The following is a 27,682-nucleotide window of genomic DNA, read 5'->3' as shown; positions in this document are numbered from 1 at the left end:
GTTACGAGTATACTATCTCTTTATCAACCAGTCTATATATTAGCAGCAGACACAGTACAGTGCGGTAGTTCACGGCTGTGGCTACCTCTGTGTCGGCACTCCGCAGCCCGTCCATAATTGTATATACCAGTGACCTAACCGTGGTTTTTCTTTCTTTCTTTATACATACATACTAGTTACGAGTATACTATCTCTTTATCAACCAGTCTATATATTAGCAGCAGACACAGTACAGTGCGGTAGTTCACGGCTGTGGCTACCTCTGTGTCGGCACTCGGCAGCCCGTCCATAATTGTATACTAGTATCCAATCCATCCATCTCCATTGTTTACCTGAGGTGCCTTTTAGTTGTGCCTATTAAAATATGGAGAACAAAAATGTTGAGGTTCCAAAATTAGGGAAAGATCAAGATCCACTTCCACCTCGTGCTGAAGCTGCTGCCACTAGTCATGGCCGAGACGATGAAATGCCAGCAACGTCGTCTGCCAAGGCCGATGCCCAATGTCATAGTACAGAGCATGTCAAATCCAAAACACCAAATATCAGTAAAAAGCCTCTTTTTTTCTTTGCGTCATGTGCTGTTTGGGGAGGGTTTTTTGGAAGGGACATCCTGCGTGACACTGCAGTGCCACTCCTAGATGGGCCCGGTGTTTGTGTCGGCCACTAGGGTCGCTAATCTTACTCACACAGCTACCTCATTGCGCCTCTTTTTTTCTTTGCGTCATGTGCTGTTTGGGGAGGGTTTTTTGGAAGGGACATCCTGCGTGACACTGCAGTGCCACTCCTAGATGGGCCCGGTGTTTGTGTCGGCCACTAGGGTCGCTTATCTTACTCACACAGCGACCTCGGTGCAAATTTTAGGACTAAAAATAATATTGTGAGGTGTGAGGTATTCAGAATAGACTGAAAATGAGTGTAAATTATGGTTTTTGAGGTTAATAATACTTTGGGATCAAAATGACCCCCAAATTCTATGATTTAAGCTGTTTTTTAGTGTTTTTGGAAAAAAACACCCGAATCCAAAACACACCCGAATCCGACAAAAATAATTCGGTGAGGTTTTGCCAAAACGCGTTCGAACCCAAAACACGGCCGCGGAACCGAACCCAAAACCAAAACACAAAACCCGAAAAATTTCAGGCGCTCATCTCTAATAAAAACTACCCTATAACACCAAATGACCTTAGTAAACTGCCCCTTGACACCAGATGACCTTAGTAAACTGCCCCATGAAACGAGATGTCCTTAGTAAACTACCCTACAGCACGGATGACCTTTGTGAACTACCCCATGCCATCGGATGACCAAGGGTCAATCACAGGCCACCATGCTGGTAATTAAAATATAATACTAAGTAAATACACATAAAGAGCAGTACATGTAATATCTTGTAGGCCATAATAAAATCACCACACCCCAGTACATCATTTGACCTTAGTGAACTACTCCATAACACAAGATGACCTTAGTGATCTACCCCATGAGACCAGGTGACCTTAGTGAATGACCCCATGACACCAGATGACCTTAGTGAATGACCCCATGACACCAGATGACCTAAGTGAACTACCCCATGATACCAGATGACCTTAGTGAATGACCCCATGACACCAGATGACCTTAGTGAACTACCCCATGATATCAGCTGACCTTAGTGAACTACCCCATGATATCAGCTGACTTTAGTGAACTATCACATGATACTGGATGACCTTTGAGAACTACCCCATGACACCAGATGACCTTAGTGAACTACCCCATGACACTGGATGACCTTATAGAACTACTACCTGATACCGAATGACTTTAGGGGACTACCCCATGACAGCAGATGACCTCATGGAATTGCCCCATGAACCCAGATGAAGTGTGGACTCCCCACTTTCAAACAATGGTGTCAGACGGAGTCTCTCCATTATCAGCATGCCCCATCCTAAGAAAGAGAGATCTGTCAATGGACGGACGATGCCGTCCACACATTCAGTCTCTGTCTGTGAGCGTATGTATGGAATGGCTCATGCGATTGTTTTCTATGGCAAATGCGCAGTTTATAGCTGTTATAGCATCTGCATGTAGGCATCCTCCAGCTGTTATATCACCTCTGTGTCGGAATCCTCCAGCTGTCGGCATCCTTCGTGTCGGCATCCTCCAGCTGTTATAGAGATCAATGACCACAGAGTCAGTCAGCTGCGTTCTGACTGACTGTCCATGTGTACAAGCCATACATTATCTGTGCAGGCTTCTGCAAGGTTGTACTACAGATGAATCACTGAGGTGATAGTATTATACGCTGCTGATTCCATCACATCTAAGTGAGCTGATTGTGCTGTGTTCCAGCTGAGGCAGTGTCTAAGGAAGGACTATGGAGATCCCATTGTGTCTGATTGAAAACCCTGAAAATGGCAAATTCCGGGTAAATCCTGAGGCGATTGACGTCCTGTCCCAGATCAGCCAGCCGGTGGTGGTGGTGGCAATCGTAGGCCTGTATCGTACAGGAAAGTCCTATCTGATGAACAAGCTGGCTGGAGCCCGGAGAGGTGAGAGGTCTGGTAGCAGCCCGGGGTTACGTGCCGCGGGTTTGACCTATATATTCTACATTATGTTCATGTGTTTCAGGGTTTGATTTGGGCTCTAATGTCCAAGCTAAGACCAAGGGCATCTGGATGTGGTGTCTTCCCCACCCCACCAAGGACAATCACACCCTGGTTCTGCTGGACACAGAAGGGCTGGGGGACGTGGAGAAGGTGAGGTAACAGGAGGAGAATGACCTTGTCACCTGAAATGTTTCATACACTTGCAGTGGCAATTCACTGTATACAGTGTATCTGGAAAGTATTCACAGCGCTTCACTTTTTTCACATTTTGTTATGTTACAGCCTTATTCCAAAATGGAATAAATTATTTTTTTACCCTGAAAATTCTACACACAATACCCCATAATGACAACGTGAAAAAGTTTTTCTGAGATTTTTGCAAATTTATTAAAAATAAAAAACTAAGAAATCACATGTACATAAATATTCACAGCCTTTGTCATGAAGCTCAAAATTGAGCTCAGGTGCATCCTGTTTCCACTGATCATCCCTGAGATGCTCCTACAGCTTAATTGGAGTCCACCTGTGGTAAATTCAGTTGATTGGAGATGATTTTGAAAGGCACAAACCTGTCTGTATAAGGTCCCACACTTGACAGTGCATGTCTGAGTACAAACCAAGCATGAAGTCAAAGGAATTGTCTGTAGACCTCCGAGACAGGTTTGTCTCAAGGCACAAATCTGGGGAAGGGTACAGAAAAATATCTGCTGCTTTGAAGGTCCCAATGAGCACAGTGGCCTCCATCATCCATAAAAGGAAGAAGTTCGGAACCACCAGGACTCTTCCTAGAGCTGGCCGTCCGTCTAAACTGAGCGATCGGGGGAGAAGGGCCCTAGTCAGGGAGGTGACCAAGAACCCAATGGTCACTCTGTCAGAGCTACAGTATTCCTCTGTGGAGAGAGGAGAACCTTCCAGAAGGACAACCATCTCTGCAGCAATCCACTAATCTGGCCTGTATGGTAGAGTGGCCAGATGGAAGCCACTCCTTAGTAAAAAGCACATGGCAGCCCGTCTGGAGTTTGCCAAAATGCACCTGAAGGACTCTCAGACCATGAGAAACAAAAATTCTCTGGTCTGATGAGACAAAGATTGAACTCTTTGGCGTGAATGCCAGGCGTCATGTTTGGAGGAAACCAGACACCGCTCATCACCTGGCCAATAATATCCCTACAGTGAAGCATGGTGATGGCAGCATCATGCTGTGGGGATATTTTTCAGCGGCAGGAACTGGGAGACTAGTCAGGATAGAGGGAAAGATTAATGCAGCAATGTACAGAGATATCCTGGATGAAAACCTGCTCCAGAGCGCTCTTGACCACAGACTGGGGCGACGGTTCATCTTTCAACAGGACAACGACCCTAAGCACACAGCCAAGATATCAAAGGAGTGGCTTCAAGACAACTCTGTGAATGTCCTTGAGTGGCCCAGCCAGAGCCCAGACTTGAATCCGATTGAACATCTCTGGAGAGATCTGAAAATGGCTGTGCACCGACGCTTCCCATCCAACCTGATGTAGCTTGAGAGGTGCTGCAAAGAGGAATTGGCAAAACTGCCCAAAGATAGGTGTACCAAGCTTGTGGCATCATATTCAAAAAGATTTGAGGCTGTAATTGCTGCCAAAGGTGCATCAACAAAGTATTGACCAAAGGCTGTGAATACTTATGTACATGTGATTTATTAGTTTTTTTATTTTAATAAATGTGCAAAAAATCTCCCAAAAACTTTTTTCATGCTGTCATTATGGGGTATTGTGTGTAGAATTTTGAGGGGAAAAATGAATGTATTCCATTTTGGAATAAGGCTGTAACATAACAAAATGTGGAAAAAGTGAAGCGCTGTGAATACTTTCCAGATGCACTGTAGGGCTCTAGTCATCAAGTAGTGAAAAGAGTGGAGAGGTGAGCCAGTGGAGAAGTTGCCCATGGCAACCAGTCAGCTTTGAAGTAACATTTATCAAGTGCATTCTATCAAATTATACATAGCAGCTGATTTGTATATATGTATATACTGCATACATTGTATGGACAAGGCAGGGATGGAGCTACTATGCTCTTTAAATATGATACAGCACAGTTGGCATAGTGGATACCATTGCTGCTTCACAGCACTAAGGCCTTGGGTTCAATTCCCATCCAGGCCCTGTCTGTGTAGGATTTATATGTTCTCCCAGTGTTTGCTACAGTTTCCTCCCACTGTTCAAAAACAGAGTGACAGAATAAATGGCGTCTGTCCACAAATAAACCCTAATGTGTATGTGTCAATGGGCGGGATGTACTAACCTCTCCCACTGCGGAAACACCCCTCTCTGCGCTCCCGTTACATTCTCCACGTAGTTTTCTCATCTCCCGTTCTGCCTCCTCACCGTTGCGGCCACTCTGGACTCTGCGTTGTCTTTTGTGCATGCACGTATGACACAGCCTCCCGTCATGCGCACACTGGACTGAGTTCTGGCGTCCCACAGTCCATTGTGCGCTTGACGGAAGGCTGTGTCATATTGGGGGGGTGTTTCCGCAGCGGGAGAGGTTAGTACATCCCGCCCTATGTGGTTAGGGATACAGGGCGAGAGTACATATGGAAATGCGGTAAAAACCCTGAAAGCTGGGTTTTTACAACATTTCCGCTTTAGTACATCCTGCCCACAGAGTGTAAGCTCCACTGGGGCAGGGGCTGATGTGAATGATCATATATACTCTGTAAAGCGCTGCGGAATATGTGTGTGCTATACAAATGACGTGGGACATGGGGGAGTGGAGTCTGAGGTGATTGCATTACCGCATTGCGATCACATGACCCGCTCTGCAGCACATGACCTGGGGATCACAATAGTGACCCTTACTGAATTTGTCCTTAGTGATATCTTGTGATATAGGTGAACACTGGAAATTATAATTGCCAGACCGACCCCCGTCTCTTTAGAAGTCTCACCATCACGTTAGCTGCAACAGTCTTGGCGAGCAGCTGCTGCTGGTGAATGTGTTTCCTTTACGGGCAGTAGGGGGAGGGAGAACGCGGCTGAGTCCCTGACTTTGTGCAAGTGTACCTAGAAGAATTGACGCTGTTTTTAAGGCAAAGGGTGGTCACACCAAATATTGATTTGATTTAGAGTTCTCCTCTGTTCATTCACTTTGCATTTTGTTAATTGATAAAAATAAACTATTAACACTTCTATTTTTGAAAGCATTCTTACCTTGCAGCATTATTTGATAACAGTGTTATCTCATTATTTGATAACAGTGCTTATATTGAAGCAATACAGGTTGCATATTGGGAGCTACACTGATCTTGGTCCCAAATGTAATTATCAGTAATTCCTTCTACAGGTCATGATTTCCAGATCTCCTAGCTGATGCACAGGAGTTTTCATTACTGACTGACACTTTTTAAAACATAACAGGTGGTCTGGGAAGCATGAACTGCTTGGGGCCCTGAGAACTGAGTTTGGCCCCCACTGCCCTAGGTTGGTGCGCACAGCAGAGGCAGAACTTACCCTGAGACATATATGTAACCCTGCACTGCAGTGCATAGGACATGTTTGTATAAACAAAATGAACAAGAGGCCTAATTCAGACCTGATCAGTGCTCTGCGTTATCGCACAGCAGCCGATCAGGTCTGAATTAGGGCCAATATGTCTTCACTTCATTGATGTTTGTGCTGTGCCGGTGAGGAACATTCTGACATTATGTTACAGGGGGACACGAGGAATGACACGTGGATCTTCTGTCTGGCCGTCCTACTCAGCAGCACCTTCGTCTACAACAGCAGAGGGGTCATTGATGAGGACGCCATTGAAAAGCTCCGGTATCCTTACATGACCCATGTACAATATATCTATGGCCTGACTGAGTCACACTGACTGCAAACGCCCAGTCCCTGCTCAGTCCCCACCCAGCCACAGCCCAGTCCCACCCAGTCCCTGATCAGTCCCTGCCCAGTTCACACCCAGTCCCCGCTCAGTCACCGCGGAGGCAAGCCCAGTCACTGACCAGTCCCCACCCAGTCCCTGCTCAGTCCCCGCCCAATCCCCTCCCAGTTCACACCCAGTCCCTGTCCAGTCCCCGCTCAGTCACCGCGGAGGCACGCCCAGTCACTGCCCAGTCCCCACCCAGTCCCTGCTCAGTCCCCACCCAGTCCCTGCTCAGTCCCCACCCAGCCACAGCCCAGTCCCGCCAAGTTCACACCCAGCCCCTGTCCAGTCCCCGCTCAGTCACCACGGAGGCACGCCCAGTCACTGCCCAATCCCCACCCAGTCCCTGCTCAGTCCCCGCCCAGCCACAGCCCAGTCCCCTCCCAGTTCACACCCAGTCCCTGTCCAGTTTCTGCTCAGTCACCGCGGAGGCACGCCTAGTCCCCACCCAGTCTCTGCCCAGTCATGCCCTCACTTTCCCACAACTTTCCTGATGGTGAGTGCATCAATCTTAGCTGAGCCACAGGGGATGCGTACACCACAGGGGATGCGTACACCACAGGGGATGCGTGCACCACAGGGGATGCGTACACCACAGGGGATGCCTGCACCACAGGGGATGCGTACACCACAGGGGATGCGTACACCACAGGGGATGCGTGCACCACAGGGGATGCCTACACCACAGGGGATGCCTGCACCACAGGGGGTGCGTACACCACAGGGGATGCGTACACCACAGGGGATGCGTGCACCACAGGGGATGCGTACACCACAGGGGATGCGTACACCACAGGGGATGCGTACACCACAGGGGATGCCTGCACCACAGGAGATGCGTACACCACAGGGGATGCGTACACCACAGGGGATGCGTACACCACAGGGGATGCGTGCACCACAGGGGATGCGTGCACCACAGGGGATGCGTACACCACAGGGGATGCCTGCACCACAGGGGGTGCGTACACCACAGGGGATGCGTACACCACAGGGGATGCGTGCACCACAGGGGATGCGTGCACCACAGGGGATGCCTGCACCACAGGGGATGCGTACACCACAGGGGATGCGTACACCACAGGGGATGCCTGCACCACAGGGGGTGCGTACACCACAGGGGATGCGTGCACCACAGGGGATGCGTGCACCACAGGGGATGCCTGCACCACAGGAGATGCGTACACCACAGGGGATGCCTGCACCACAGGAGATGCGTACACCACAGGAGATGCGTACACCACAGGGGATGCGTACACCACAGGGGATGCGTGCACCACAGGGGATGCGTACACCACAGGAGATGCGTACACCACAGGAGATGCGTACACCACAGGAGATGCGTACACCACAGGGGATGCGTACACCACAGGGGATGCGTGCACCACAGGGGATGCGTACACCACAGGAGATGCGTACACCACAGGAGATGCGTACACCACAGGGGATGCCTGCACCACAGGAGATGCGTACACCACAGGGGATGCGTACACCACAGGAGATGCGTACACCACAGGAGATGCGTACACCACAGGGGATGCGTACACCACAGGGGATGCGTACACCACAGGGGATGCGTACACCACAGGAGATGCGTACACCACAGGGGATGCGTACACCACAGGGGATGCGTACACCACAGGGGATGCGTACACCACAGGGGATGCGTGCACCACAGGAGATGCGTACACCACAGGGGATGCGTACACCACAGGGGATGCCTGCACCACAGGAGATGCGTACACCACAGGGGATGCGTACACCACAGGGGATGCGTACACCACAGGGGATGCGTACACCACATGGAATGCCTGCACCACAGGGGATGCGTACACGACAGGGGATGCGTATACCACAGGGGATGCGTACACCACAGGGGATGCGTACACCACAGGGGATGCGTACACCACAGGGGATGCGTACACCACAGGGGATGCCTGCACCACAGGAGATGCGTACACCACAGGGGATGCGTACACCACAGGGGATGCGTACACCACAGGGGATGCGTGCACCACAGGAGATGCGTACACCACAGGAGATGCGTACACCACAGGGGATGCCTGCACCACAGGAGATGCGTACACCACAGGAGATGCGTACACCACAGGGGATGCGTACACCACAGGGGATGCGTGCACCACAGGGGATGCGTACACCACAGGAGATGCGTACACCACAGGGGATGCCTGCACCACAGGAGATGCGTACACCACAGGGGATGCGTACACCACAGGAGATGCGTACACCACAGGAGATGCATACACCACAGGGGATGCGTACACCACAGGGGATGCGTACACCACAGGAGATGCGTACACCACAGGGGATGCGTACACCACAGAGGATGCGTACACCACAGGGGATGCCTGCACCACAGGAGATGCGTACACCACAGGGGATGCGTACACCACAGGGGATGCGTACACCACAGGGGATGCGTACACCACATGGAATGCCTGCACCACAGGGGATGCCTGCACCACAGGGGATGCGTACACCACAGGGGATGCGTATACCACAGGGGATGCGTACGCCACAGGGGATGCGTACACCACAGGGGGTGCGTACACCACAGGGGATGCGTACACCACAGGGGATGCGTGCACCACAGGAGATGCGTACACCACAGGGGATGCGTACACCACAGGGGATGCCTGCACCACAGGAGATGCGTACACCACAGGGGATGCGTACACCACAGGGGATGCCTGCACCACAGGAGATGCGTACACCACAGGGGATGCGTACACCACAGGGGATGCGTACACCACATGGAATGCCTGCACCACAGGGGATGCCTGCACCACAGGGGATGCGTACACCACAGGGGATGCGTACACCACAGGGGATGCGTGCACCACAGGGGATGCGTACACCACAGGGGATGCGTACACCACAGGGGATGCCTGCACCACAGGAGATGCGTACACCACAGGGGATGCGTACACCACAGGGGATGCGTACACCACATGGAATGCCTGCACCACAGGGGATGCCTGCACCACAGGGGAAGCGTACACCACAGGGGATGCGTATACCACAGGGGATGCGTACACCACAGGGGGTGCGTACACCACAGGGGATGCGTACACCACAGGGGATGCGTACACCACAGGGGATGCGTGCACCACAGGGGATGCGTACACCACAGGGGATGCGTACACCACAGGGGATGCGTGCACCACAGGGGATGCGTACACCACAGGGGATGCGTACACCACAGGGGATGCCTGCACCACAGGAGATGCGTACACCACAGGGGATGCGTACACCACAGGGGATGCGTACACCACATGGAATGCCTGCACCACAGGGGATGCCTGCACCACAGGGGATGCGTACACCACAGGGGATGCGTATACCACAGGGGATGCGTACACCACAGGGGATGCGTACACCACAGGGGGTGCGTACACCACAGGGGATGCGTACACCACAGGGGATGCGTGCACCACAGGGGATGCGTGCACCACAGGGGATGCGTGCACCACAGGGGATGCGTACACCACAGGGGATGCGTACACCACAGGGGATGCGTGCACCACAGGGGATGCGTGCACCACAGGGGATGCGTACACCACAGGGGATGCGTACACCACAGGGAATGCGTACACCACAGGGGATGCGTACACCACAGGGGATGCGTGCACCACAGGGGGTTTGTACAACTTTTTGCAAAGTTGCTTATTCAGACCTTGGCATACGCCTCTACATCAGGACACATATTATGCTCTACATTGATGTTTCTAGTAATATGGAAAGTTGCCATATTGAAGCATTACGTATTTATGACTGTATGAATTGTAATATACCGTATCTGACACACCAGTAACCCGCGTCATCGCTGGACCGAGGCTGTTGGTGTAAGGGGAATAACAGCTGTTGTATGAGCCCGCACAATGCTCCCACCTCAGCACACACAGGCAGAAAGGGCAAACGTCATTTATAGAACTCAATTACCCAGGCCGGGTGGGACGGCAGCGATCTATCATAGACACAGCACTGTAAGGACGTGTACACGCACATGTGACTACCTGCAGAATCACGCACACACGCCTGTCACATGCTCTGAGGCAGATATTGGGCCCCCTCACGTGCCTAGTGGGAAATCCGCCGCTGCATGCCATGCACATATGCTCACCTCCTGATACGTCCAGCTCTGCATATGTCTGGAAGTGTGAGGCTGGGTACACATTAGACAATACAGGGTTGAGTATCTCTTATCCAAAATTCAAAATCCCACATTTTTGGGTCCCCTACTGTATATAGACCAATATATCGTTCTGATGTGGATCAGAACAATATATCGGCCACATCATCTACTGTGTACCCGTGATCTAGTGTTCCCATGGGTCATTTCCTGGGTCGTCCAGTCAGGCGTGTGATATACGCCCAATGGGATGTTCCGGGCAATAATGGCATGCATCCTAATTGCGGCCGCGGACGATATATCGCTGTGTGTGCGGCTGACTGATATATTTTTATATTGGTCGTTCCGTCAGCTGGGGTACACATCCTTCTAATGTGTATGCAGCCTTAGGGGTATATTCAAGATCCAACAATTGAGTATTCAATCCTACAGGATTTGGCTGTTCCCGACAATGCCAATCCAATTTTTTTTAAAGTTGGATTGACATTGTCGGAAACGGGGCTAAAACCTGTCGAATTTGGCCGCGATTCCGACAAAACACATGGATCCATCCACAGCTATTCTGCCGATCCACATGTTTTCTGACAAGTTGGAATTGCTGACCTGTCGGAAAAACGGCAGCCCAATTGCAGTTTCCAACCTAAAAAAGTCGGAAACTGCAGTCTTTCCGACAAGACGGCAGTTCCGACTACAATTGAATTCTGCCCTATATCTCTCTACCAAATGCAGCCCTCAAGAACTCTTAACACTCCATGTTTTCCAGACCTGGGCACACAGGTGCAGTCATTACTGATTGACCCGTTTTAAAGTTTCACAGGAGCTTATTATTTCACTTGTGATACTGAGGAGATCTGTAAAACATGCACTGTTAGGGGTTCCCGAGGAATGGAGTCCATATTAGATGCCACCGGTGTCTCCTGACTTACTAGGCATGGTATTAGAGCTTCTTCTAATCTAGATCTCTGCCACTCATATCCCAACAGATTTGTGGGGGAAATGTCTGAATTTATCAAGGTAAAAACTAAAAACAATGATGACGAGGAAGATGAGTTCTCCAGACACTTTCCCGCTTTCGTCTGGGCGGTCAGAGACTTCACTCTGAGGCTGGAGCTGGACGGAGAAGCCATCACAGCGGACGATTATCTGGAGAACGCGCTGAAGCTGCAGAAAGGTAAGCGATGTCGCAGGGCGATACAGTATGGGGCGTGGCTACAGTTATATCATACCAGCGGAATAACAGGTACACACTTACCGGTGTGTCCTCACTAGCCTGTCCTGAGATTGCACCATGCAGCCCCTCTGGCACTCATCAAAAAATGTGACAAAGCTACGCCATGCGTCCCATTGCTCAGTAGCGTCTTTGTGTTACACAGCAGTGTGCGACACAGGCGTTAATCTGGGGGGGGGGTCCCTAAGCCCACACCATACGTCGCGCTTTGCAGTTCAATGTGCGAATACACACTGCCACGATTGCAATAAAAGTACAAATCCTGAGCGTACAGTCGCGGGGCTGCGTCCATCTCTGAATCCCCCCCTTAATGTTTTATATTTCTGTCCCACGCACCTGTGATCACAGATGGGAACAACAAGAAGATGCGCAACACCTGCAGAGACTGTATCCGGATGTACTTCAAGTCGCGCAAATGTTTTGTGTTTGGCTTCCCTACGGGGGACAAATATTTACTCCAGAGGATGGATGAGGTGTCAGAGACGCAGCTCAGTCCGGCATTTGTAGCCCAGACCCGGGAATTCTGTGATCACATTTACGAGACGGCTGGCGTAAAACGCTTGGCTGAGATACACGCGGTCACTGGGAGAGGTGAGAATATTTACTGGTAGTTTTACAAAATACTGCGACATTGTGGGACAGCAAAAGTGCGTTATGTACTTCCAAAGGTCAAATAACAAAAGGACAGTAACTAAGGGGCTTATGTACTAAAAATCGCAGAAGTGCCACAAGGTTTTTCATTGTACATCGCAGCGAGGATAATCATTTGTGTATGATTATCCCTGCTATGTACTAAATGTAACTCGCAGGGACACCAGCAGCACTAACCTCTGCCCCAGCCAGTAATTCCCATAGGTATCAGAGAAGTCTTCCATATGTGTGATTGACTCTTCCTGAGAAACTGACACAGTGTCAGATTCAGGAGCCGGATGGAGTCTGTGGGAGAGGGATCATAAGATCCTCCTCCTGTGATAAAACCTCCATAGACATAAAGCGGGTTACGCCATCTGAGGATGGCACAAACCAAAGGGAGCAAACTCAGAAAAAGTGAAGTTTGCTATATAGGCGACACTCCCTTTGGACACTAATGGGACTGTGGACTGCGGTGGTAGGTAGCCTTTTGCAGGACTTTCCTGTGAAATCTCCTGCATGGGCGGCTTGTTACAGAGAGGGGATAATTATATGAAACAACACTGGCATGATAAAGAGGCCCCAGAGTGAGGACAGAACATAGCGCTACTGGACATCCGTGAGTTAATCGCAGCAGCAAATTTGTTAGTAGTTGGGCAAAACTGTGGGGTCATTCCGAGTTGAACGCTAGCTGCTTTCATTCGCTGCGCAGCGATCAGGCAAAAAATGGCACTTCTGCACATGCGTATGCGGCGCAAAGCGCACGCGCGTCGTACTATTACAACGAACGATGTAGTTTCACACAAGGTCTAGCGAAGCTTGTCAGTCGCACTGCTGGCCGCAGAGAGATTGACAGGAAGAGGGCGTTTCTGGGTGTCAACTGACCGTTTTCAGGGAGTGTTCGAAAAAACGCAGGCGTGCCAGGAAAAACGCAGGCGTGGCTGGGCGAACGCAGGGCGTGTTCGTGACGTCAAAACAGGAACTGAATAGTCTGAAGTGATCGCAAGCGCTGAGTAGGTCTGAAGCTACTCTGACACTGCACAAAATTATTTTGTAGTCGCTCTGCGATCCTTTCATCGCACTTCTGCTAAGCTAAAACACACTCCCAGTGGGAGGCGGCATAGCGTTTGCACGGCTGCTAAAAACTGCTAGCGAGCGAACAACTCGGAATGACCACCCATGTGCACTGCAGGTGGGGCAGATATAACATGTGCAGAGAGAGTTAGATTTGGGTGGGGTGTGTTCAAACTGAAATCTAAATTGCGGTGTAAAAATAAAGCAGCCAGTATTTACCCTGCACAGAAACAATATAACCCACCCAAATCTATCTCTCTCTGCACATGTTACATCTGCCCCACCTGCACTGCACATGGGCCCTCATTCCGAGTTGTTCGCTCGCTAGCAGATTTTAGCAGCATTGCACACGCTAGGCCGCCGCCATCTGGGAGTGAATCTTAGCATAGCAGAATTGCGAACGAAAGATTAGCAGAATTGCAAATAGAAATTTCTTAGCAGTTTCTGAGTAGCTCCAGACCTACTCCTACACTGCGATCAGCTCAGTCAGTTTCGTTCCTGGTTTGACGTCACAAACACACCCAGCATTCGCCCAGACACTCCCCCGTTTTTCCAGACACTCCCGCGTTTTTCCCTGACACGCCTGCATTTTTCCGCACACTCTCATAAAACGTCCAGTTTCCGCCCAGAAACACCCACTTCCTGTCAATCACACTACGATCATCAGAACGAAGAAAAAAACCTTGTTAGGCCGTGAGTAAAATACCAAACTTTTGTGCTAATTTACTTGGCGCAGGCACACTGCGAATATTGCGCATGCGCAGTTTGCGATTAATCGCTCCGTAGCGGAAAAAAATAACGAGCGAACAACTCGGAATGAGGGCCATGGTTTTGCCCAACTGCTAACAAATTTGCTTCTGCTATCAACTCTGAATTACCCCTATCGTCCTTTTGTAACTGTAAGTGTAGGTAACATTATTTATAAGTTGATCTTGATGTAGCCTTATACAGTATAGCAGAGCTGGCCAAACCAGTCCTCGAGATCTACCAACAGGTCACATTTTCCAGATCACCTAGCTGGTGCACAGGTGTAGTCATTACTAATTACGATGTGCTGCATTCATTCCTAACTGACAATTCTACAGATCTCCAGGAGGCCTGGAAAACATGAACTGTTGTTAGATCTCGAGGACCGGTTTGGCCAGCCCTGCAGTATAGTATATGTTGCATAAATATAAAAATATCTCAGCATATTTTATTTACACTTTCCATTATATTCCAAGCAACTATATTGATGAAATAAAACCTCTTCCATAGATTATGCCAAGGAAACAGCATTTCCTCCATGCAGGTGTCATGTATACATTATAGCTACTGTAATAATTGTGAGGAACCAAGGCCCTCATTCCGAGTTGTTCGCTCGTTAGCTGCTTTTAGCAGCAGTGCACACGCTAAACTGTCGCCTACTGGGAGTGAATCTTAGCTTTGCAGAATAGCGAACGAAAGATTAGCAGAATAGCGATTAGAAATTTCTTTGCAGTTTCCGAGTAGCTCGAGACTTACTCTGCCACTGCGATCAGTTCAGTCCTTTTCGTTCCTGGTTTGACGTCACAAACACGCCCAGCGTTCGCCCAGACACTCCCCCGTTTCTCCAGCCACTCCTGGGTTGTTCTCAGAAACGGCAGCGTTTTTCCGCACACACCCATAAAACAGCCAGTTTCCGCCCAGAAACACCCACTTCCTGTCAATCACACTACGATCACCAGAACGAAGAAATTTCTTCGTTAAGCCGTGAGTAAAATACCAAACTTCTTAGCAAATTTACTTGGCGCAGGCGCGGTGCGAACATTGCGCATGCGCAGTTTGCGGAAAATCGCTGCGATGCGAAGAAAAATAACGAGCGAACAACTCGGAATGAGGGCCCAAATGCAGTGACCTTTCTGCGTACACGTGAGTGACTTATACTTTCTCTAGGTCTTAATGCACTTGCATGATTGTTGCAATGTGTGTTTTTTTCTGTGCAATTTGCACTTATGACTCTGGAGTTGGAAGGGTTGTGTAGATGTGGCTAAATTATAGTAAGGGGCTGTTGCAGGTGTGTTATGGGCAAGGTGAGAGTAGTGCAAATAGGGGAAGGAGAGAGAGTGGGGCAGACAGGGGAAGGGGAGAGAGGTGCAGACAGGGGAAGGGGAGAGAGAGGTGCAGACAGGAGAAGGGAAGAGAGTGGTGCAGACAAGGGAAGGAGAGAGAGTGCTGCAGACGGGAAGGGGTGAGGCTGGCACAGACAGAAGGGGAGACTGGCGCAGACAGGGGAAGTGGAGAGAGTGGTGCAGACAGGGGAAGGGGAGAGACTAGCGCAGACAGGGGAAGGAGAGAGACTGACGCAGACAGTGGAATGGGAGAGAGTGGCGCAGACAGGGGAAGGAGAGAGAATAGCGCAGACAGGGGAAGGGGAGAGAGTGGCGTAGACAGGGGAAGTGGAGAGAGAGGTGCAGACAGGGAAAGGAAAGAGTGGTGCAGACAGGGAAAGGGGAGAGAGTGGTACAGACAGCCGAAGGAGGGAGACTGGTGAAGACAGGGGAAGGGGAGAGAGTGGTGCAGACAGGGGAAGGAGAGAGAGTGGTGCAGACAGAGGAAGGAGAGAGAGTGACACAGACAGGGGAAGGTGAGAGAGTGGCACAGACAGGGTAAGGGGAGAGAGGTTCAGACAGGGGAAGGAGCGAGACTGGTGCAGACAGGAGAAGGGGTGAGAGTGGCGCAGACAGGGGAAGGGGAGAGTGGTGCAGACAGGGGTAGGAGAGAGAGTGGTGCAGACAGGGGAAGGAGAGAGAATGGTGAAGACATGGGAAGGAGAGAGACTGGCACAGAGAGGGGTAGGGGAGAGAGGTGCAGACAGGGGAAGGAGAGAGAGTGGTGCAGACAGGGGAGGAGAGAGACTGGCACAGACAGGGGAAGGGGAGAAGGAGAGGTGCAGACAGGGGAAGGGGAGAGACTGGTGCAGACAGGGGAAGGGGAGAGACTGGTGCAGAGAGGGGTAGGGGAGAGAGTGGCGCAGACAGGGGTAGGGGAGGGAGTGGCGCAGACAGGGGTAGGAGAGAGAGTGGTGCAGACAGGGGAAGGAGAGAGTCTGGCACAGACATGGGAAGGGGAGAGAGTGGTGCAGACAGGAGTAGGGGAGAGAGTGGTGCAGATAGGGGAATGGGGGAAAATGGTGCAGACAGGGGTAGGGGAGAGAGTGACACAGACAGGGGAAGGGGAGAGAGTGGCACAGGCAGGGGAAGGGGAGAGAGAGGTGCAGACAGGGGAAGGGGAGAGACTGGTGCAGACAGGGGGAGGGGAGAGACTGGTGCAGAGAGGGGTAGGGGAGAGAGTGGCGCAGACAGGGGTAGGGGAGGGAGTGGCGCAGACAGGGGTAGGAGAGAGAGTGGTGCAGACAGGGGAAGGAGAGAGAGTGGGCCAGACAGGGGAAGGGGAGAGAGGTGCAGACAGGGGAAGGGGAGAGAGAGGTGCAGACAAAAGAAGGGAATAGAGTGGTGCAGACAAGGGAAGGAGAGAGAGTGCTGCAGACGGGAAGGGGTGAGGCTGGCACAGACAGAAGGGGAGACTGGCGCAGACAGGGGAAGTGGGGAGAGTGGTGCAGACAGGGGAAGGGGAGAGACTAGCGCAGACAGGGGAAGGAGAGAGACTGACGCAGACAATGGAATGGGAGAGAGTGGCGCAGACAGGGGAAGGAGAGAGAATAGCGCAGACAGGGGAAGGGGAGATAGTGGCGTAGACAGGGGAAGTGGATAGAGAGGTGCAGACAGGGAAAGGAAAGAGTGGTGCAGACAGGGAAAGGGGAGAGAGTGGTACAGACAGCCGAAGGAGGGAGACTGGTGAAGACAGGGGAAGGGGAGAGAGTGGTGCAGACAGGGGAAGGAGAGAGATTGGTGCAGACAGAGGAAGGAGAGAGAGTGACACAGACAGGGGAAGGTGAGAGAGTGGCACAGACAGGGTAAGGGGAGAGAGAGGTTCAGACAGGGGAAGGAGAGAGACTGGTGCAGACAGGAGAAGGGGTGAGAGTGGCGCAGACAGGGGAAGGGGAGAGTGGTGCAGACAGGGGTAGGAGAGAGAGTGGTGCAGACAGGGGAAGGAGAGAGAATGGTGAAGACATGGGAAGGAGAGAGACTGGCACAGAGAGGGGTAGGGGAGAGAGTGGTGCAGACAGGGGAAGGAGAGAGAGTGGTGCAGACAGGGGAGGAGAGAGACTGGCACAGACAGGGGAAGGGGAGAAGGAGAGGTGCAGACAGGGGAAGGGGAGAGACTGGTGCAGACAGGGGAAGGGGAGAGACTGGTGCAGAGAGGGGTAGGGGAGAGAGTGGCGCAGACAGGGGTAGGGGAGGGAGTGGCGCAGACAGGGGTAGGAGAGAGAGTGGTGCAGACAGGGGAAGGAGAGAGTCTGGCACAGACATGGGAAGGGGAGAGAGTGGTGCAGACAGGAGTAGGGGAGAGAGTGGTGCAGATAGGGGAATGGGGGAAAATGGTGCAGACAGGGGTAGGGGAGAGAGTGACACAGACAGGGGAAGGGGAGAGAGTGGCACAGGCAGGGGAAGGGGAGAGAGAGGTGCAGACAGGGGAAGGGGAGAGACTGGTGCAGACAGGGGAAGGGGAGAGACTGGTGCAGAGGGGGGTAGGGGAGAGAGTGGCGCAGACAGGGGTAGGGGAGGGAGTGGCGCAGACAGGGGTAGGAGACAGAGGCAGAACTCTGGGAGGCAACAGAGTCATCTGCCGCCGGGCTCCTGCTCTGAAGGGGGCACCTCTCCTCCCATTCTGTGACACCATTGAATTAAGTTAATTGATAGCTGTCGCTGTCTTTTCAGTGTCCGACTTCTGCACTGGTCCCTGCACCTTACAAATCACACCCTCTTTATTATACTGAATATACACATTTTACAAGTGTCACACCAAGGATTAGAAGCCACAATCTATTACACTGGAATCAGTCATTTTACTGATGAAGCTGTTTGCTCCTGTATAGGAAATATGAGAATTTTAACTATAACACGTAACTTCTATTTCATATAGTTAGAATTCTCATAACTCCATCAGTAAAGTGTCTGCTGTTACGGTAACAGGTCATGGGTTCTAATCCTGGGTATGACTGCTAAGAAATGTGTGATTTAAAATAAAAGACAATTACATGTATAAATACAGTATATTAATTTTTTTCAGAACACACGCACACATACATATATTTATCTTAATATAGGAAATAGGGGGGCACAAATATTTATCTTGCCTCCGGGCAACTGGGACGAACTTACGCCACTGGTAGTAGAGAGAGTGGTGCAGACAGGGGAAGGAGAGAGTCTGGCACAGACATGGGAAGGGGAGAGAGTGGTGCAGACAGGAGTAGGGGAAAGAGTGGTGCAGACAGTGGAAGGGGAGAGAGTTGTGCAGACAGGGGAAGGGGAGAGAGTGGTGCAGACAGGGGTAGGGGAGAGACTGGCGCAGAAAGGGTAAGGGGAGAGACTGGCATAGACAGGGTAAGGGGAGAGAGTGGTGAAGACGGGAAGGGAAGAGACTGGCACAGACAGGGGAAGAGGACAGAGTGGTGCAGACAGGGGAAGCAGAGAGACTGGCACAGGTGGGATGGGGAGAGTGGTGCAGTCAGAGGAAGGAGAGCAACTGACACAGACAGACAGGGATAGGAGACTGGCTCAGTCAGGGAAAGGAGAGATACTGACACAGACAGACGGAAGGGGAGAGAGTGGTGCAGGCAGGGGAAGGCGAGAGACTGACGTAGGAAGGGAAAGCAGAGAGACTGGCATATACAGGGGTAGATGTGAGACTGGCACAAGGAGGGGAAGGAAAGAGACTGGCACAGGCAGGAAGGGGAGAGTTTTGCAGTCAGGGGAAAGAGAGAAACTGACAAAGACAGACAGGGATAGGAGAGAGACTGGCACAGACAGGAGAGGGGGAGAGGAGGGAAGGAGAGAGGTTGGCAATATTTCCAAAACATCCCTGTAACAGAGCTCGGCTGCGCCTTTCATCCTGATAGCTGACACCAGGATAATGTCACGTCATTTTGTTTCCCAGTGTTAGGAGACCTGGCCAACCTGTACGTAGAAGCTATAGGCTCCTCCAATGTCGCCTGCTTGGAGAATGTGGCGGGAAATATATCTGATTCACAAAACAAGGCAGCTGTGCGGGATGCCACGCAATACTATGAAGCCACGATGAAGGAGCGCGTTGTGTTCCCTACTGAGACACTGAAGCAGTTTATGGAGCTGAGCAAACAGTGTGAGAATGAAGCTCTTCAGATGTTCCTGAAAAAGGCCTTCAAGGACAAAGATCTATTGTACCAGACAGAGTTCATGGTGAGTCTGCTCCACACATACACCTGACAAAGCCACCACAGCCGGCTGTCCACGTAGTCTTTATCTCGGGCTGGAGTACCTGGGGATGAGGCAGAGAGAGTTTGCAATGTGCGGCATTGTGCACGTGACCAGATCAGAGGATACCGCATACAAATCTGTGTGATCGGCCTTTATACCTTTATATCTGGGAGAGCCACATTTGTGGGTGTCCATGGGGCAGGTGTGTAATTGGCTGTTTGCAAATGCTACGCTGACACTGATTGGTGATGTCTCAGTTGCTCTTCGTGTGCAATTTTTACTTTCTATTGCATTGTATTTCTCCATCTTAGTGGGGACTAATCCAGGCTCCTATGTGTCTCTTGCCACGCTGTACACATCTTTCCATATACATGTAATTGCGGTTCTTTATTTGAATCCATTTTACGCCTGCGATTTGGGGTTTGATTGCGCCCCATTCTGTGCCAGCACCCCTATGTCCCCGGTACTAATAGCGCATACATGGTCCAGTATATACTGCAAGTGAATGCTGTGTCGCTGTGCTGAATGTGACACTGATGACTGCGTCTGTATACAGAGTCTGACATTGCTAGGAAACCCGGTGATGTCACCATGATGTCACTTGGAATGTCTTCAGTGGTGGGGGTGACCTGTAGGAATGCATTGTGGATGCACTTTTTGCAGAATTACACAAACGTATGAACGTCTCACAGAATGGGGGTTCAACTTAAATTTCCCAATTTAAATTTCCCAATTTCCTAGGGCGCAGTTTCGGATTACCTGCAACACCATGTACCGGCTGCGTGACCCACGGGGTTGTGCAAGCCAGCCGCTGCAAGATTTACCAAGAGGTGAAGAAGTCTCCGTCCTCTGATAGATAGCTGCCCCCTCTCCATCCCCAGATGGTATCAGACTGCCAATCACTGACAGTCCGACGCTGTACTGCAGCCGACATCGTAGACCCGAACTGTCTGTCCTGAAAAATAATCTGATAATACATAATAATGTAAACTTCAGTTGTACACTTACAAATACAAAAAGTTACAGCTATGTATCTTGTGTTACTAAAAGCAGATGTAAAGCACTTTACGTGTAGGGTCCTATTGGGAGAAAAGTCCTACATAAATAACAGTAGTTGGGAGCCCTGTCACCGGCTGCCCTACATAGCAGAGCATAGTGAGGATTAGGTGCTGTGCCCACATGAGGGGCAGCTATTTACCGGAGAGAGGGACTGGGGGCATGTCCAGCAGCTCACAGGGGTACTGGGCATGGATGGCCATCAACCATTGATGGTTAACTACCGATGGCCAATAGTCCTCCTCTATTGATGGCATAGAGCCACTCAATATTTTCTTTCCTCCCTGGCGTAGCTCCCCACCCTGATGTGACCTGCGGACCACTGCCCCCAACTCTGGCCCAGTGAGTAATAGACCAGGGATGAATAACAGTGGGCCAAACCTTCAATGGTTCTATACCATCGAAAGTAACAAAACACATGGTATAAATGGTGACCATCAATGGTTAACCCGCCAGTGGCCCATCACTATGCATGCTCCCAGCGTGCTGAAAATGGGGGGTCGTGACTCGTATGCATGGCCTATCCCGTGTGATCACGCCCCTTACCACAAAGCCATGCACCCTTTTTCCTGGGATGGCACCAAAATCCCAATATCCAATTATAAAAAGTTGGGGTGCATGCAGTTAGCGCCAGAATACCATGCAGACTGTACACCATCATTACTGACACCAACAGGGGGCAGTAGCTCCTAACTCATGGGGTGGGGGTGCTTCTATACTTTTCTTTGCATCGAGTTCTACTTAAAGTCTGTACGTTATTGGTGTGACAGTTGTGTGATCTAACATCAATACATGACTATTCATTTCCTACAGAAAAACATAGAAATGAAAAAAAGTGAATTCTCCGGGATGAACGACATGAGGTCTCGGGAGTATTGCCAGGAGCTGATTAGGAAACACACTGGAGACTTTGAGAAAGCTGTGACAGACGGCTTGTACTCCACGTCAGGCGGGTACCAGAGGTTTAAGGAGGACATGAAGCTCCTTGAAGAGAAATACAACAGTGAGCCACATAAAGGCACACAGGTAGGTGACGGATTTATTGCGCGCTATAGATAGTTTCCCAAAAAGGAAGTGCGCTGCTTGCGTTTTGGGGGAGTGACAAGGCCAGACTGAGAACATTTTTGAAAAATGTGCTCTTGATTATTTTTTTGCGTGTTCGACCAAGTAGAGCGGCTGTAGATAGGCAGCAGGGGAACTAAGATATAAAAACTATACATTATCAGTTTAAGTTAAGGCATATTCCCAATTTCTGGATGGAGCATAGACATTAGTGTTTTACACAGTTAGCCCCAGATACTGGCCTGACTCACTGAGACGGGCGTTATGTCCCCCAGTCAGGACTATATGATACATGACTGAATTTAGTAAATAAAATATAGGCCCTCATTCCGAGTTGTTCGCTCGGTAATTTTTCTTCGCATCGCAGCGATTTTCCGCTAATTGCGCATGCGCAATGTTCGCAATGCGGCTGCGCCAAGTAAATTTGCTGAGAAGTTTGGTATTTTACTCACGGCATTACAAGGTTTTTTCTTCGTTCTGGTGGTTGTTGTGTGATTGACAGGAAGTGGGTGTTTCTGGGCGGAAACTGGCCGTTTTATGGGTGTGTGTGAAAAAACGCTGCCATTTCTGGGAAAAACGCGGGAGTGGCTGGAGAAACGGGGGAGTGTCTGGGCGAACGCTGGGTGTGTTTGTGACGTCAAACCAGGAACGAAACTGACTGAACTGATCGCAGTGGCAGAGTAAGTCTCGAGCTACTCAGAAACTGCTTAGAAATTTCTATTCGCAATTTTGAGAATTTTTCGTTCGCAATTTTGCTAAGCTAAGATTCACTGCCAGTAGGCGGCGGCTTAGCGTGTGTACTGCTGCGAAAAGCGGCTAGCGAGCGAACAACTCGGAATGAGGGCCATAGTTGTATGAGGGTAATAGGACACAAAATAGAAATTCAAATTCAAATATTTCGGGGGGAATTCAATTGTTCTGGGCATCTAAAAATCCTGTCTAAGATGCCCAAACAATTGTCACAATTCATTTGTTTGGGCGCCCATGCACTTCGCACATGTCGTTCCCAAACAGACGTAAAATGACTAAACCCGCCTAAACTCCTGCTTTTGGCGTCCAAATGCCCAAAGTGCCGGGTTTGGACACATTTTTCTCGCACCTCAGGAGGCTGCGAGAAAAATGTGTCCTCCGCGGCTGCCCGGTGCCCGAACAGCAGAACAATTGAATTGCTGTCATTGGGCGCCCTCTAGTGGCAGCCGCCGAAAAAACTTTTGAAATCAGCCCAATGTGTAAGAAGTATCTGATCACATGAGTGAGAATGATAAATGATTGCTTTATACAGAGTTAGGAGGGTTCCGCATTCTCAGATTCGCCTGACTGATAGTACCCATAATGAGAATACTCTCACCTGTTTGTAGAAGTGTATGGAAGTGATGTTAATGGTCAAATACAGTAGTAATAATAATAATAATAATAATTCTCCCCAAAAAGTTCTGGCTGTTAAATATTTTGTGGTTGATATGAACATGGTCTTCAATATTAGAAGAGGTGGGAGGTTGAAGGCTTTATATAATGGATGAAGGCATTATTGTCACAGGGATTACTCTGTTTCGAGAGCTACCAGGTGGCACCCGGTGGCGCTCATACAATTTCGCTTGCCCAGGAGTCCATTAGCCTCCTGCTAAGTTAGGCTTCACCTTTAGCAGCCGCCTTTCCAGGGTGAATTAGGTCCACCCCGTACTCAGATGCCCCCAGGGTCTTATGTATGGACAAGGCAGCTGTTGGAGGCTGTAAGGTATAGGCCCTCATTCCGAGTTGTTCGCTCGCTAGCTGATTTTAGCAGCATTGCACGCGCTAGGCAGCCGCCCTCTGGGAGTGTATCTTAGCTTAGCAGAATAGCGAACGAAAGATTAGCAGATTTGCTACTACATAATTCTTAGCAGTTTCTTAGTAGCTCCGGACCTACTCGCAGATAGCGATCAGTTCAGTCAGTTTCGTTCCTGGTTTGACGTCACAAACACGCCCTATCTTCGGCCAGCCACTCCCCTGTTTCTCCAGTCACTCCCGCGTTTTTCCTTGGCATGCCTGCGTTTTTCCACACACTCCCTGAAAACGCTCAGCTTCCGCCCAGAAACACCCACTTCCTGTCAATCACACTACGAACACTTCAACGTGGAAAAAACGTTGTTCGCTCGTGAGTAAATCTACTAAGTTCTTAGTAAAATTACTAAGCGCATGCGCTCTGCGTACCATGCGCATGCGCATTTTCCACCTATTCGCTGCGTTGCGAAAATCGGCAACGAGCGAACAACTCGGAATGAGGGCCATAGTGCGGAGAGACGCTCACCGGATGCAACCAAGACTGACTGCCCAATTCTCGAACTGATATTTATAATAGAGTGTATGTAAGTGCAACAATGCACAGGATGGAATCAGCAACTAAAAGTACACTGTATGTGAATGCAACAATGCACAGGATGGAATCAATGACTGAGTATAACTGTATATTAATGCAACAATGCACAAGGTGAACTAAGCGACTGAGTATAACTGTATATAAATGCAACAATGCACAAGGTGAACTAAGCGACTGAGTATAACTGTATATAAATGCAACAGTGCACAAGATTGTACACAAAAAAAGCAAAAGGTAATAATCTGTGTGGAAGGTCCACACAAAAACCTGATTTCTAGGTGAACTGCATCAGGAACACGGTCAAGACTTGGTAACCAATTTCAGGAACACACTGAGCTGACAGGTTCTCACACATAGCAGGAACTATAACCAGCACAGGAGAGTAAACAGGAAGGGAATATAAAGAACAGAAAGAAAAATCAAGCCTCCTGATGAGGAGATACAATGCAGCTGGACAGCTAGACACACAGTGGCGAACTACTAATTACAGTATATAGCAGCTGAGGCTGAATACAGGGATACATGCAGGAATCTAGCTGCTGGAGTGTAGTTATAACAGTTACGTAATGGATGAAAGCGTTATATAACGGATAAAGGTGTTATGACCATGGGATCATAGTAACAATGTTACATTGTTACAATTTTAAATGTTGGTAGTCTATTTACTGATAGATTTTGTGGATAAAAGTGCTATGTCCAATACTTAAGTCAGGTTTTAGTGATCTTTAACTCTAAATATTTAATTTACTTCTAAATGTAACATACAGTGATAATAACCATCATCCGTTCTCCTCTTCAATTCTCTCCACGGATACCTGACGTCTTATCCTCACATTTTATAGGCTGAGACAATTATTCAGGAGTTTCAAAAGTCCAAAGAATCACTTGGAAATACTATTATGATGAATGATAACGTTTTAAGTGAAATGGAGAAGAAACAGGAAGGTAAGTGATGGCGAGACATTTGCTTGACGCCGATGAGATAAATCAGAGTAACTGGAGAGAGGAGGTTACTGTATATAGGGAGTCATTCTGACTGGATCGATCGCTGCAGTTCATCGCAGCGCAGCGATCAGGTCAGAACTGCGCATTCGCCGGCGCCGCAGTGCACCGGCGCATGGCTGACAGCCGATGGCTGTCATTGCCTAGCGATCGCCTCTGCCTGATTGACAGGCAGAGGCGGTTGCTGGGCGGGAGGGGGCTGCGCGACGGCATTTGGCAGCCATTTTGTGGGCACGGTCCAGCCAACGCAGGCATGGCCGGACCGTGCGGAGGGCGGGCCGCAGCGGCTGCGTGACGTCACATGCAGCTGCTGTGACCCGGGTAGTGACGAGCAACTCCCTGCCAGCCGCAGGAACTGCGCTGGTACTTGTGCAGGGGCCGCCACTGAAATGCGGGGTGAACTAGCCCTGTGCTGGGCGTATCCCCCCCCGCATGTCAGTGTAAGTGATCGTAGCTGTGCTAAATTTAGCACAGCTACGATCAGGTCGGAATGACCCCCCATAGAATCAGAGGAAGTGGGAGAGGCAGGGAGAGGTAATATAGGGTAGGTTGCTGTATATAGGGGTAGGTTGCAGGTACATTAAGCATGTGTATAATAAATTGGGGTGTTGTCATAACCAAGGATGATTGTGAGAATCTTAGAGGTTAAGGGGGTCATTCCGACCAGATCGTACGCTGACATTTTCCGCAGCGCAGCGATCAGGTCACTACTGCGTATGTGTATGCACCGCAGTGCGTAGGCGCGTCGTACGGGTACAAAGCGGATCGTTGCTGTGCGATGGATTTAATGAATCCATTCGCACATCCAATCGCAAGGCTGCAAAAAGTAGCTAGCGAGCGATCAACTCGGAATGACCCCCTAAGAAAGGTGGGAGCCAAGACTAGAAATGCTTAGTAGTTCATATGATATAGAGGGATGTACGGATTACACCAACATGTGGAAAGGATGGGATAAAAATCCAGATAAAATGTACATTAAAATATGGGAACATATGAGAAGATGAGAGATGTGACATTTGTTGGAGCTATGAATGTGCAGTTAGGGGAAAAGAGGAGTCCACTCCTTCCTCCTTGTCTGCTTCCAGACCTAGGGGTACAGGTGAAATGCAAACCACCCTGTAATAGGGCTGTTGGTGAGGGATTTCCTGATTATGGGATCCATGTTCCTGCTACTGCCAGAGGGTTGAGGTTGTTTGAGAGTATATTTATAATGACATTTATGGGAGATGTGGAAGAGGAGTACACACCCAGATTTGGTGATATATCACCAGCTACTAGAGGAAGAAGGAAAGATAGGTAGATAAGCTGATTGTAAGATTTAATAGGTATAATTTGTGGCCCAGTTGAGTATAATAGAGTTAGTAAATTACAATAGGAAAAACATTAATGAGTGTCAGTTAGAGGGGTGGTGAGGGGGCTATATGGACAGTGGGGTGTGATGCTGTATGGCCTGTGGGGTGTGATGCAGGGGGAGATACAGGTTGTTGTACTTCCAAGCAGAGCCGTAACTACGTGTGTGCCAAGGGGGCTTGGCACACAGCGCAGTTGCCCTGGGGGCGCACGGCCAGCGGCATGTAATGAGTCAAATTGACTCATTACATGCCGCCTCTATAAGTCTCTGTCTCTGCGCCGTGCGCCGCGCTCAGCGCCGGAGGCAGTGGAGAAGGAGGAGGGAGGGGGAGCAGGGAGCCGCAGCAGCGCTATGTTATTGGTAGTAAGCGCCGCTGCAGCATCCCCCTCTCCTTCCGTATTGGCTGCCCGGCAGCCAATACAGAAGGAGAGGGGGATGCTGCAGCGGCGCTTACTACCAATAACATAGCGCTGCTGCGGCTCCCTGCTCCCCCTCCCTCCTCCTTCTTCTCATCTCACTGCCGCCACCGAGGGAGCAGCACGAGAAGCCTGTCAGCGGGGAGAAGGTAAGTATATTTCCCCCCCCCCTCTCTCTCTCTGTCTCTCTGTCTCTGTCTCTCTCTCTCTCTCTCTCTCTGTCTCTCTCGGACACCGCCTGCCGCAATGTGTAAAAAATGGGACTGGCTGCCGCACTGTGTAAAAAATGGGACTGGCTGCCGCAATGTGTAAAAAAGGGGGACTGGCTGCCGCAATGTGTAAAAATGGGGTCCTGGCTGCCGCAATGTGTAAAAAAGGGGGATGGCTGCTGCAATGTGTAAAAAATGGGACTGGCTGCCGCAATGTGTAAAAAAGGGGGACTGGCTGCCGCAATGTGTAAAAAAGGGGGACTGGCTGCCGCAATGTGTAAAATGGGAGACTGGCTGCCGCAATGTGTAAAATGGGCCTGGCTGCCGC

The 27,682-nt window shown here is 50.1% G+C and overlaps 1 protein-coding gene across 1 annotated transcript in view; it reads left to right on the top strand.

The window, feature by feature from the left end:
- The window catches only part of LOC134945703 (guanylate-binding protein 1-like), a 48,379-nt gene that overhangs the window by 11,440 nt on the left and 9,257 nt on the right, over window positions 1-27,682 (top strand). Inside the window, exons 2-9 of the mRNA XM_063935148.1 lie at window positions 2,338-2,537; window positions 2,617-2,744; window positions 6,285-6,394; window positions 11,637-11,824; window positions 12,230-12,472; window positions 19,604-19,884; window positions 21,772-21,984; window positions 25,219-25,321. Of these exons, the coding sequence (XP_063791218.1) occupies window positions 2,363-2,537; window positions 2,617-2,744; window positions 6,285-6,394; window positions 11,637-11,824; window positions 12,230-12,472; window positions 19,604-19,884; window positions 21,772-21,984; window positions 25,219-25,321 (1,441 nt within the window). The 5' untranslated portion in view covers window positions 2,338-2,362. The remainder of the gene's footprint in view (window positions 1-2,337; window positions 2,538-2,616; window positions 2,745-6,284; window positions 6,395-11,636; window positions 11,825-12,229; window positions 12,473-19,603; window positions 19,885-21,771; window positions 21,985-25,218; window positions 25,322-27,682) is intronic.

The sequence above is a fragment of the Pseudophryne corroboree genome, chromosome 7 (genome assembly GCF_028390025.1).
Source record: "Pseudophryne corroboree isolate aPseCor3 chromosome 7, aPseCor3.hap2, whole genome shotgun sequence".
Classification (NCBI taxonomy): Eukaryota; Metazoa; Chordata; class Amphibia; order Anura; family Myobatrachidae; genus Pseudophryne; species Pseudophryne corroboree.
Note: the sequence above shows the minus strand (reverse complement) of the source record. Positions and strands in the feature narration are given on the sequence as shown.